The sequence below is a fragment of the Pleurodeles waltl genome, chromosome 4_2, assembly GCF_031143425.1.
Source record: "Pleurodeles waltl isolate 20211129_DDA chromosome 4_2, aPleWal1.hap1.20221129, whole genome shotgun sequence".
NCBI classification, from domain to species: domain Eukaryota; kingdom Metazoa; phylum Chordata; class Amphibia; order Caudata; family Salamandridae; genus Pleurodeles; species Pleurodeles waltl.
In genome coordinates, this window is record NC_090443.1 from 347,781,838 (window position 1) to 347,795,773 (window position 13,936).

Sequence of the window (13,936 nt, forward strand, 5' to 3'; positions counted from 1 at the left end):
TTGCTAGGTTAGTGCTGCCACTAGTGGAGCTGTGTCTGCAACCTGATGCTCACAGGACACATTAGGTGTGCTGCAAGCCTCCTGCCAAAACAATGATCTTCTCCTGAAACCAGAGAAGTTATGGTCTGCCAGCTATGTTTTCATCGGGTACAAGGAGACCTGTGCTCAGACCCTAGTGGCTCTGCTTTAGCTATTTTATGTGATGTTGAGAAAATACCTATCTTCCAGTACTCCAACTCCCTTCTCTTCAAGATGTATCAGCAGGCTTTTTGCCATTATTATCTGGGGTGGAGCTTAGTTAGTGAGATTCGAGGGATGCGGACCTCAGATTTCTCGACTAGAAAAGCAGTGGGCTCCAGAGTGGAGGGATGAGATGGCCAATGTTTGGGATGGACTGTTTCCATGAAGAATAGGGTCAGTACTTATTTGCATTAGGTAGACCTCTGTATAGAGTGGCACAGTGGGTGAAAAACAATAGGTTGGAATACTACCCTGAGTGATTGAGAGAGAGACTATGTGCAAAGATTTATCACATCACCTTTGGGTGCCAATAGTATGCCTGGAAACTTGAGACTGGCACAGCTTCCCAATGTTTTAAAAAACTATTGAACTTGCACTCATTCAGAGAGTACTTATGTGGATGTAGATTTACTACTTTTTGGTAAACAGTCAATGTATATAATTCCGTTTCCACTCCAAATGAGAATGATGAGAAAAACTGACACAGAACTAGCAGGTCTGTCTCGAGCCCCTAGAGCCAGCTACCATGCCAAGAATGTATTTGGGTGGTGTCACACCTGAAACACCCACCTAAAGCTACACCCTTGCCCGTAACACCTGTGCCTGGTAGTTCTCTCTGGGAACTCATGACTGTGGGCACTTACAACACAGCAGCCTGGAATCCCTGCCCTGTGATCACTTACTTTAAATGTACTTTTATTGCATGCACTATTCTTTGTCTCTTCTATGAGAAGCATTGATGGTAGAGTTGTCAAATTTGTGCCTGTAAAATGGGCTGCAAGTTTTCATCCTCATATTTTACAAATCTATTTATCAAGTGACTGACAGCCCCATGTACTAAACCCAAGTTGCAAATAGACATGAACGGACCAGCAGGGTCAGCTTTAGCTATGGTGGCGCACGGTGCATCAATGTTTGTTGGCGCCCCCCAATGACCAACTCCACCACAGTTTCCCTGACTACCACCCTTTAACAGTGTCCCTGAAGGCTTCATAACCACTTTCTCTCAGATGCATTTAGATCAATTAGTAGCACCACTCATACCGTTGTAGGGTATCAGAGCACATTACATCATACACACATTACACAGAGACAATCAATCATACATGTGTATATCAGTGTATAGGAAATGTTACCTAAGACAGAGGACTCCAAGGTGTAGGGGTCACATGTCATCCATACAGGTGGGCAGTATATTTTAAGAGTTCTTGATCTGGAGAAGCGCAAACTCAGAATTTCAAACATAACACCATGGTTGGGGGGATTCTCCTTAATAATGATAATTGATTTCTACCCGAATGAACCCTTTTTCATCATTAGAATAATGAAATACTGGATAAATTCATAATGATCTAATCTATACTTTGCAGTTTGCATGCCACTCTTTGATGACAGTTAATAGCTCACTGTTCTACACTAGGATTTTAAATTATAAACTGCATGTAACAAAATGATCTCTTTGACAAAAGCAGTAACCCACTGACCTATTTACATTATATGCACGTTGTGATCTGCCTGGTGCACGTTCTTTGCAGCAGGCATATTAACCCTCTGTGCTACCTTGTCATCATTCAAAACTTCCAATAGACAAAACGCCAATCTCTCTCCAGGAAAAGCGTTAATTGCCGAAGTTATCTTGACATTTTTATTTGTGCCTGAAAATTGCTGGAGGTGAGAAACGGAAGTGCTTTTAGAACCATAACATACTTTGTAGGACGCTGGCCTGGTGTGTGGTGGTACCTATGGTACTTACACCTTATAACAGGTCGAGGTATCCCCTCTGGGTGAAGTCTAGTCAGTGTCTAGAAGTCAGGCTCTCTAGAGGTATCTGTGGATGAGCAGTCAAGGCTTATCTAGGAGACATGCGAAGCTCATGCAATACCACTATAGTCACACAGCACTTACACATGAAAGAAAACACTCAGTTGTACAAAAATAATGGTACTTTATTTTTGGAACAAATCACCACAAGATACTAGACAGGTAACCCACCCTTAGGAGGTAAATAATACACTAAATATATATACTAGCAATCAGAAACAGGCATAGAAAAGGTTAGACAACAGTGCATATAGTAATAAACAATAGTGATCCTAGGGGGACCACAAACCATATACTAAAAAATTGGAATGCGAACAAGGTACCCTCACCTAGGTAAGTAAAATTTTTAGAAAGAGCTGCGAGTACTAGGAAACAACAGAGGTAAGTAGCACAGTACTCCCCAGCGGCCAGGAATGCAGGAGTAAAACACTGGATTTTCCCCAAACCACCCAGAAGGAGGAAAAGAGGAAAAAGAAGACACCCAGACAAGATCGCAATAAAACCAGTGAAGGATTCCTGAAGAGAAAAGACCTGTAGAGGGGACCAAGTTCAAGAGTCACAGTGGAGTCCAGGATGAGTAGAATCTACTACCCACCCCGCTGTGGATGCAGTAGTTGGTCGACAGTGATGAAGAACAGGTCAGCACTGCAGCCCTGGAGCCGGAGAAGAGTTCCTGATGGATGCAGATAGAGCCTCACGCTGGAAGGAAGTTGCAGATGGATGTTGGTGCAGGAATTCTATCAACAAGCCTTGGCAAAGGCAAACACATGATTAGTGGAAAAGAGGTGCTGCCAGGGACCAGTAAGGCCCAGGAGGACTTAACCCAGGAGGGAGAGTCAGAGGGGACCCTCAGCATCGCAGAGAGTCCACAGGAGTAGAGGCAGCACCCACAGGAGTTCCACAAGACAGGGACACAGGAGTCACTGAGGAAGCCCATGCAGCACTACAAAAGAGGATTCCATGCCTCAGGAGGGTGCTGAGGGCTGGAGTTACACGTTGCCTGAATACCCCTTGGAGGATATGTAAATAAGCCTTGGCAGCTGCAAGAGACGCGGTGTACGAGGGTGCTGTCCTGCTTGGGAAGGCAAAGGCTTACCTCCACCAAAGTTGGACGCTTGCAGGGAGGACCAAGTGGAGTACTCCACACCACCACCTGTGATGTAGGATCCACACAGCTCACAATGAGAGGAGATCCACGCAGCCGGTCATCGCTTATTGTAGGTGCCTGCAGTTGCAGGGAAGTGACTCCTTCACTCCAAGAGCGATTCCTTCTTATTCTTGTGCATGCTGAAGAGTCGCAGTCTTCTGAGGATGCACGGCCAGGGAAATGTTTCAAAGTTGAAAGGCGATGTGGAAACAAAGTTGCAGAAGAGTCTTCTTCATTGCAGCAGCCTTTGTCAGTTCCTGGAGGGTCCACTCGCGGTCAAGTGGCCATAAGTCGAAGCAGAGGTTGCAGATGTGTCCTGCTGGAATCTTGCAACTCAAATCTGAGGACCCACCCAAGAGGGAGAACCTAAATAGCCCTGAAAGGAGGATTGGTCTCCTAACCAGGTAAGCACCTATCAGGAGGGGGCTCTGATGTCACCTGCCTGGCCTGGCCACTCAGATGCTCCCAGAGTTCCCTGCCAACCTTGGAAACAAGATGGAAGAACCCAGGGACCCTCTGGACGAGCTTTGGGCACCACTCCTGCGGTGTTGTTGGACAGGGGAGTGATCACTCCCCTTTCTGTTGTCCGGTTTTGCGCCAGAGCAAGGACTGGGAGTCCCTGAACCAGTGTAGACTGGTTTATGCATGGAAGGGACCAAATGTGCCCTTCAAAGCAAACCAGTGGCTTGGGGAGGCAACCCCACCCAAGCCAGTCACACCTATTTCCAAAGGGAGAGGGTGTTAACTCCCTCTTCCAAAAGAAATCCTTTGTTTTGCCTTCCTGGGCTTGATCAGATCAAGCAGCAGTAGGACGGAAACCTGTCTAAGGGGTGGCAGCAGCTGGGCTGCCCGGAAAACACTGTAAGACTGGTGTAGCAATGCTGGGGGTCCTCTAAGGAGCCCCCAGAGTGCATGGAATCATACTTGCAATACTTGCAACAGTATTGGTATGATTCCAACATGTTTGATACCAAACATGCCCAGGTTCGGAGTTACCATTATGTAGCTGGACATAGGTAGTGACCTATGTCCAGTACACAGGTAAAATGGAGTCCCTGCACTCACAAAGTCCAGGAAAATTGATCTGGAGTTTGTGGGGACGCTTCTGCTAGTGGAGGAGTGCCCTCAAACACAGGTACCTCCAACTGCCCTCTGGGCTGAGAGGGCCTACCATAGGGGTGACTTATAGTGACCTGCTGTAGTGACCTGTAGTGAAAACAGGTGCATGTACCCGTTTCACGCAGACTGCAATGGCAGGCCTGCAGAACCCTTTGCATGGGCTCCCTATGGGTGGCAGAATAACTGCTGCAGCCCATAGGGATACCATATACTAGGGACTCACCTGGGGGGACCAATATACCAATTGTGGGAACAAAAAGTTACCAGCAACCCAATTTAGAAGAGAGAGCCACAGTCACTGGTGTCCTGGTTAGAAGGATCCGAGTGAACACAGTAAAACACACTGACAAACAGGCCAAACAGTAGGGGTAACCAAACTAAAAAGAGGCTACTTTCCTACATACTTGTAAACGGGCACCCCCACCCGAAGTCAATGCTGGTGCGGTGGCACCGGTCGCACTGCCCCATCTGCACCAGCAAATTATTAGAGCGCTCCGAGCCAATGCATGACTCAAGCCAAGAAAGTATCTGGGATGTATATTGTGTGTAAAAACATTAATCACTCTCTTCAAAATTCGAAATAGTGTATTTCTTTCATTGTAGTGCATCAGATTATGTTACTGCATAGGCAGACATTTAGTAAAAGGGATAGTTTTGAAACTTGAACTTAGAAACATTATAGGCCTTCCAACCCCACAACGACAATTTCATTAGTAAACTAAGAAAGAGGCAGGTCAGTAGTCATGTAAACACCTAAACATGGACTATATGCTGCTTCTGGATGGAGCAACATTTTAATCCAGAACATTAGAAGAAAAGTGTTCTAATATGTGGCAATACATGTTTGCCTACATTCTAACAATTTGTACAAGCAGGGAGGCCGTTCACAACTTGAAATTCAGTCACCAAATGTATATTGATGTCTCTCTCTTTCGCCAACTTTACATCAAAGGTCACTGTTTTTTCTTCTGTTCTTGGCAGATAAACTCACACAGACATAGCAGACCCGACTCAGGGCCACAGACCCAACTACCAAGCCAAGAATGCATTGATTTGGGTGTTGTCACACTCCAAACACCCCTCCTGCAAGCTACACCCCTGAGTATAATACACACTATAAAATTTGGAATTTAGCAGTTCACTTACGTGTCATGACTGGTCTGAACTTGTTAAATCCTGGAGAATGGGATAACATAAGTAGCTTGGAATTTGTAGGCCACAGTAAAAGCACACCCTCGGCACTGGAAATCTCTGTCATGTCATTTATAAGGCTAAGACTCACAGTCAGTATTGTTGTATCAACAAGTACTATCTCGAGTGATTAACACATTGGAAATACAAGTTTAACTGAAATCAAGCACTGGCAAAGCCAGTCAGTCTAGCTGTAACGTGGCGAACTCACGCTAACAGCATGGATGTCTGCCGGTGTTTGCGTGTGTTACCACATTAAAACCAGACCTCCTGCATGTACATGATAAAGATTTTAATGTGTGAACATTCACTGTATTTTTAGACCTCCATGTATTACAATTCAAGTGCTCAGTAGAAGGAGCAAACATAGACCAAACAGCCAAAAACATGAGATGAGAGAGAAATACTCATCTGAGGGGAACCAAAGACCCCTATGGGTATTTTAAAGAGAACTGGTAACAAAAGATTGGACCTAAGGCACCCCTGGACCTTACTGATGAATGAAACTCTACACCAATTTCCAGTTTTCATGAAACAAGTTATGCTGACCCCTGCAGACCAATATTAAAAAAAATAACCAATTACTCTGTCATTCATTCATTCATTAAGCTTTATTTCGGTAATAATAGTACCATAAAAGCTCATTCTACAGTACACATTTAAGAATAAAAAGAGCCATAATATGAAACACTTTAGCTAAAAAATATTCAAGAAGAGCAATTAAAAATGTAAAATACAGGTTCTAAGACAAAATCAGGGATGATAAGAGTCCACCAGTATAAAAAGAACAATATAAGGACCTTCACCCATTAGACTTAATAGACAAAAAATAAGAAACACAATATAACGATTTTAAAATCGAAAATTCCCTATAAACACAGCATGTCCAATTTTCTCTACAAACTTAAACTTCTTTTGGTATAATACATTGCAAGTTGCTCCTTAAATTTTTAGCTTTTACGTGCCAAATTGCCTCTAGGAAACACACCACAACAACATGGGTATTCGTTTTGCAGATCCTTAGAGCTAAATGCCGATTGCTAATACCCATGGATCTACAAAGGGGTATTATCCATTTGATCCGCTGTTTAGCATGTGCAGGGCAATAAAATAACACATGGGCAATACATTCAGGTAACCCGCAGCCCATTGAACATAGGTCTTGTTGGTTATTCTGTTTGGACCATCTGCAAGTAAAAGTACATAATGGTAATGATCCCAATCTGAACCTAATATTAAGTGCACATGCTGGGGGGGATAAAATCAAATCCATATATTTTTCAAATTCATAATGACATTTGATTGTCGTGAACCTATCTGTCAAGCTGGACGAAGACACCTCGGCTAGCTTTTTTGTTTTTAAATTAGACCAGTATGCATCCTTAACCACTTGTACCGCATTTTTTGGAAGACCGTAACGGTCTATCCAAAACTGGGACAGCCCTAAATTGGTCAAAATATTTTCGACATGATTACACCAAGGAATGTTTCTTGTTATATGTGTACTCAGCAGGGCATTCAGACATATTCTGTATGGGCCATAAATATCCGTGGACCAGATCCTGATCCAATACAATATTGGTTTTAAAGCGGATATATGGGCGATGGAGTCTAAATTTAAGTCCATCCGAATAGGCAACGTGGGGGAACTAGTGGGAATTTTTAGTAAAACCTTTACAAATGAGTTTTCGGCAAGCTCTAAGTCCCTCAAATTGCCATGTCCCCATAGCTCTGCACCATACAGAGAGCCCCCTCTAGCTTGTATTTTATATATTTCTATTGTGGGGGAGATTGCAAATCTAAAAGATCTATTAGCGAATCTCAAGATGCCCCTGAGTTCTGTTTCAATCTCATATGTGCTTTTGACGAATGGGCCTGCCATTTATGTGTGTCCTCTAGTGTAACTCCCAAATAATCAAAATCGGTGACTCTCTCTAATGCTTCTCCATCCAATAAAATTGTCCTCCTTATTTTAAGTTTTTTGTCACCAAAAATCAGTATTTGTTTTTTGAAGTATTAACTTCAAGGCCATAGTCCTTGCAGAATGACATAAACTTCACAAGTAAATTGGCAAGGCCGGGGGCAGTTTGAGATAACAACAAGGTATCATCCGCAAATAGTAAGCACAGAGTCTTTATCCCACCTAATCTTGGTGCATCATTATCGCAGGCCATTAAGTAAGGGATACATGCATTAATAAACATCAAAAACAATGTGGGGGCCAACACGCATCCCTGCCTCACCCCTCTTTTAATCGGAATCTCGCTTGTTACCTTCCCATTTACTCCCTATCTAATTTTTGCAAAACTCTCGGTGTATAAACTTTTAAATAAATTTAGTAAGGGGCTCGGAAAGCCAGCTCTGTCTAATACATCCCACAATTTGCAGCGCAGGACCAAATCAAACGCAGATTTAAGGTCTACAAAGGCCACAAAAAGTTTCCCTGCGTCCAGGTCTACAGTCTTCCATTTAATTGTAAGAAACCTAAATATCTGGTCGGTTGTACTGATTTTCTGTCTAAAACCTGCTTGGAGATCACTAAGCACTTGGGTTTCCTCTAGCCATTCTTTAACCCTTATCAAAACCTGGTAACAAAATACTTTTTGAAGATTATCCAGAAGACTAATTGGTCTGTAGTTCGCCGGGACTGCCCTATTCCCCTTTTTATAGATAGGTTCAATAATTGCACCCTCCCAAGAGCGGGGATAGGTTCCACTGGCCAAGACGGCATTTGATACATTATTAACATAAAGGCCCCACGTACTTAAATCAGACCTGTATAAATCGGCAGGTATACCATCTAGCCCAGGGGCTTTTCCTGGCTTTTGGGCCATAATAGCCACCCTAGTTTCATTCAGTGTAAACGGGAGCAGTCTATCGAAGGAAGAGGAGTCTAATCCAGCTACTGTACTGCTGCTGATTACAACATCATACAGCTTCATAAAATGGGCCACCCAATTTTCCGGTGAAATATGACAGTCTGGTCTAGAATTTCAATTTCGCCCATTAAAAGCCACCAAGGACCAAAAGCGTTTCAGATGCTTCTCCTTAACTGCTGTCAACAAATTCTGCCATGACTCTACTTCCCAATTATTTTTACAGGTCCTTGTTACAAGAGCATACTCACGCCTAGCACTAATTATTAGTTGTCTATCATTAGATTTGATTGCCTTTATCAAGCTGCACTTGGACTCCCTGCATGCTTTACCAAACCACGCATTATGGGGTCTAGCTGCTGAATACTTATTTTCCCTGACAGTTCTATAAAAGAGGTCCTTCAAAATAGAAAAAAGATCAATATGCAAAGCCATAACCTCATTGGGGGAATAAGAACAGGAATCCTGCTCTAATTGATGTGTTAATACTAAATCTAGCATCTTCCCCCACAATTTCTTTGAATTTTTAAAACAATCCCATTTCAGGACGCGCTTGTTTGAAGAAACTACTAAGGAGGGAATAATTTCATTATTATTTTGCATATATATTCTTTTAGAGATGAGCCCGACGTATGTGACTAAAATTGGTGCATGATCACTGTTATACTGGTTTCCTACACAAATATCTTGTATAGTGTGCCATATGCTCACATCGATAATCACATAATCTAATATACTATTATAATACCTTCTAAAAAATGTGGGTTTTGCATTAGAGTCCGAAGGAAAACATCCATTTCCTGGGCGAAGTCCATGTGTTATCATAAAATCAATAATCTGCGTACCCCTACTACTTGATTTAGACTGCTTCTTCAAGGAAGAAAAAGAAGGAATATTCCATGACGCATCTTCTAGCTGCGTGATCTCAGAGAATGCAGAGTTCGGTTGAAGTGACACATTTAAATCCCCAGCAATGAAAATAAAATGCGATGTTATATAATCTAACACCAAGGCATTCAATACCTGAATAGTTTTTGACAATTGGTTAGAAGGACCTGGTCTATTATAAACATTGACGCACAGCAGGGAGAAGCCATGCTTTTGCTTGATGGATAAGGCCAGTATGTCCTCTGAATCCACACAAATGTCTCTGATATTGCCCATACCTGTATTCCTTGTCCATATAGTAAGCCCCCCTGCCGCTCTCCCCGCCAAGGATGGTCTGGCTTCTTTTTAAAATTAGTTGAACCCTTGTCTAAAAGCATTAGAAGTTAACCAAGTTTCCTGGAACAAGCAGATGTCAAATTTATCAATAAAATCCCCCAAATCTGGGTCATCTAATTTTTTGCGAATTTCAGCCAAATTCCATGTCAGGAGCTTTGGGGTTGAAGTCTCCTGAACTGTAAGATCCTTTTGACACGATGACAGAATACAAGGTCTAACATGGTTCTTCCTAGGTGATAGTTTAACTATTGGTACATCTAGTGCAACAGATACCGGGCACCTTATCCCAGGTGATGGGGACTCTAAATCTAGCAGCCCTTCTACCTGTGGATTAAGAATACAAAGGGATCCACTGTTATCCTGGTCAGTTCGAGGCAAAATAAGTCAGTCCGTATCTAAAGCCCTGGGTTCCTGCGCCAACCTTCTTAAAGTCGTTGTTGCATTTTGACAAACACGCTCTTTCTTCTTTGCTCTGTCAATACCATTCTAATGAAGGCAGACCTCTCTGCTTCTTGGTTGAAAAGTGCATCTTGGTCACACCCTAATGCGCACCTTCTAGTCACTAAAACCTGGTCACTTGCATGAATTCCATTCACCACAATGCGACGGGTAGTGGAGTGTCATTGTGTGCCCTTTGACCCTAATGACATCTCAAGGCTGACAGCGCCGTACCTTTAACCTTCCAATAACCTCCTATTTACTGGTGAGGGGCTTGGGGAAGGGAAAAGTGCAGAAAGTAAGCAGGGCTCTTAAATGCGTGATTACTTTCTGACCCCCTGCTACCTCTGTGACTGTAGCGACCAAGGGTAGGAAGGGTAGCGGAAGTGGAACCAAAAGGCTAGCTAGGAGCAGCAGCTGCTACCCTAGTTTCTCTTAATTGACATGCATGGTCACTTCATATTTAGGGTTGTTAGAGAGCAAAGCAGCCTGGTGCCTATTTTGACATCCTGCATGAGCAGCTGGGTGCAGAGATCACCCATGTTCAATGGCTATCCACAGTCGGCTAGGCATCAGGATGTTGCTAGTTGATGGTTGGGTTTTGCTTGAAATCAGCTCTGACCTGTAAGACTGAGAATTAATAGATGTGTAACTTCATTAGCTCATCTGGAAGGGGATGAACAAAGAAATGCACAGACTATAAATCTCCTCACCTTCAATTCGAAATGTTTGCAGACAACACTTGGCTCTACATGTGGGTGTAACCTGGGTCTGGGTGCCATTTGCAAGAAGGCTCTGCACGATGTGAACTTCTGCTTAAACCACAATACCCTCTATCTAACTAGAACTGAAACTAGGTTTAGATTGTAGGTGGTGCCAAAGATGGTTTCCACATTCATGTAGCCTTCAAAACTACGTTGGCTTCAGTACAAACAGAGATTTAAATCGGTGTTATCTTTATACATTTGGCTCAGAAGATTCCTATGTTCAGTCACATGAGCTAAATTAAATGTACACGTTAAACCAGTCATAGTGGCTCATGCCACATAACACAGCCCTTTATTTGTTAAAAAAATAAGTGCAGGGACCCATAGTTTTTTTAGGAGCCAATAACCAGCACTGCTGATCTCCAGGGTTGCCAAATACAGTTTTCTAGTTTTGGTTCCACCTCATGCCTCTTTCTTCCACCACCCTGCATTTCTCGTCTCTCTCTCTCACCCACTCACTCCTGCAGGTTTTTTTCATCCTTGCTCTGCGCCTTTACCACTGTTTTCCTATCTTCCTTCTTGTTTCCCTTTTTCTGCCTCCCTCTTACTCTGGTTTAAAGTCTGGTGATGAAAAATAAGTCCAGGTCCTCATGAGTACCAGTGCCCAACATCTGAATCCTAACATATCATCCAGGATGCCTAGATTTATTTTTTATATAAAAAACCGATTCACTTCTTCCTCTATCGAAGCTCAAAAACAGGTCACGTTGATTTTCGTCACACACTCCTTCCCATGACTCTCCTTCAGGGCACAGCGAGAGCTATTTCGTGATTATGCCGACAACTAGGCTGCTAAGATGTGCCAAGCGGTTCCCTGCACCGCTGCTGAGGTATCTCTGAGGGGGCTGCATTGCAAAAGGATGTGAGTTTTAAAGTGCTTTAGAATGAACCCTTTGCTCTGTTTAAGCAAACCAGCCTGTTAAACACATATAAATGCTAAATCATTGTAACAGTGTTGTGGTGTTGTTTTGTTGAGTCGGCAGTCCAGTTGTAATTTTATTGTAAATCTGAGATACCCGAGTACTCAGAGTAGTGACTCTCTCAAGTGAAAGGGTCTTGTATTTGAATTTCGGCACAACAAGCAAAAGAAGGGGTCTTAGAAGGTGTCTAGGCAAATGTTTGATCATTTTTAAGACCATGAAAATAACAAATTGCGCATGTTGCAAGAGGTTTTGGACACACTCCTTCTATGGACCGGCATCAAGTGAAACTTCTATGAGATAAATATGTTCTTACTTCTTCACACTTAGGCCCTTATTACGAGTGACCCGGGTAATTGAGATATGTACAGTAGCTCCTACTACTGTACGTATCACAATTAGGAGCTTGGCAGCCAACACCACATTCCAGGAGTTTTTCTCTGATAAATTTTAGCAGGACAAACCTGTTGAAATTTATTGGAAGAAAGATTCCCAGTGATTATTAAGACATGCAGATTTTGGTGCTTAACGATACAATTCTGCATTTTATTCTGCATTTTTTGGGCAAATTCCCAATTGGGAGTTATTTATTGTAACTAATAAACTCAGACCCAGTGGAGTCGGATTTTGTCAGGTATGATAAATATTGACTCAAACACTGGGCCACTCACAATAAGGGCCTACAAGTGTTTTAGTTGCTGAAATGTGATTCCACTGAGAGAGTTGAACCCTGTTCTGTGGAAGGCCTGAATATCCCGCATTTCCAAAGTCAGTTCCAGATATTATGAATGCATTGACTGTTGGAACTGTGTGGTAAGCTGCGCTACTCTTATAGGTGATAAGAACAAGATTTGAAAGTCCTGGCCAGAGAGATGAGAATTGATCAAAATTCACGTTTCATATAGTGTCAACCGATTGGTGGGTTGGAGGTAGGCAGGAAGGTCTCCATGTTTGTGGCTAAAGCCAACTGTTGCTTTTGCACAGCTGTTTATGTGTAAATACGATTTCCATATTGGCCGGATTAAGGCCCTGATTTATACTTTTTGGCGCCACATTACCGTCATTTTTTGACGCACAAGCTGCGCAAAATTACAAAATACAGTTGTATTTTGTAATTTTGCTCCGCTTTTGTGTCAATAAATGACGGTAATGTGGCGCAAAAAAAGTGTAAATCAGGGCCTAAGTTTTAAAAAGCATGGTACCTAACGCTCTTCTGATTCACTTGTACTCCTCAAGGCTACCTTCCACCTCGTTCTCTCATTCAGTTCTCCTCATCCACAGTGTCTGACTCTTGATAAATTTGAAGGCCTCGCCGATGAGTCCCATTTGGCACATGAAGCACTCTATCTGCTGGAGGAGAACAAATTTTGGGCCGGGCTGGTATTCCTCGACATGTACCCATGGACAAGCAAGCTGCCACTACATGTGAAGTACAAGATTCGGATGGATATCGATGTAGTGGAGAAAACAAACAAAATCAAAGACAGGTTGGTATTTAAGTCTTGAACCCCAATTTGTGGTTGGGAAGTTAACCCTGTGGAACTCAGAGGCAAATTTAGACCTTAGTGCAGTCCTGCCTGCCTGTCAGGTCAGAGGATACCCTGATCAGAGTAGGCCATAGGCTCTGCTCCCCTGATGGAGGTCCAGCAACAATAATAAGTGATCCCTTGTTCCTTACGGAGATCTCATTAGTTTCTGTACATTCGCCAGTGAGGCAGTTGCAGAGAGGGTAGAGAAGGTTGACGAGTCGGTGCCTTGTTTTAGTCTCACTTAGCAAACATTTTTGTTTTTGAAAAACAAAAGACAAACCACTCTGATGCGCTGTATATTTACTCCCGGTACATGGGGGTGATTTTTATTGTGTCCTCTTTGGGACCACGAGCCCTTTGCTGGCAGTCTCTAACAGGAACAAGCATTTGCAATGCAGTAGGTCTCACATTTGCTGAGTTAGAGCTATTGGTATTGTCAATGTATAACTGGACTTTTCTTACCACATAAATTGGTCAACCCTCCTTCATAATTTTGTCTTTTTCTGCCATATGTTTCCAGCGGCACTGCATATAACTAAAGCACTTCCATTTACCTTCTTCCTCTATCTGCAGCAAAAAATGAAAATGTTGACATCTTAATTTAAATCTGCCATGCTAATTCCAATAGAATACCACTTTCACCACCCTGCCATCAGAGTTGTTG

At 42.8% G+C, this 13,936-nt stretch overlaps 1 protein-coding gene across 3 annotated transcripts in view; it reads left to right on the forward strand.

The window, feature by feature from the left end:
• Window positions 1–13,936, forward strand: part of ABCA4 (ATP binding cassette subfamily A member 4) — a 1,046,570-nt gene that overhangs the window by 460,100 nt on the left and 572,534 nt on the right. For all 3 annotated transcript variants that reach the window (XM_069231419.1, XM_069231421.1, XM_069231420.1), the window contains one exon: window positions 13,025–13,230. In XM_069231419.1, coding sequence (XP_069087520.1) covers window positions 13,025–13,230 — 206 coding nt within the window. The remainder of the gene's footprint in view (window positions 1–13,024; window positions 13,231–13,936) is intronic.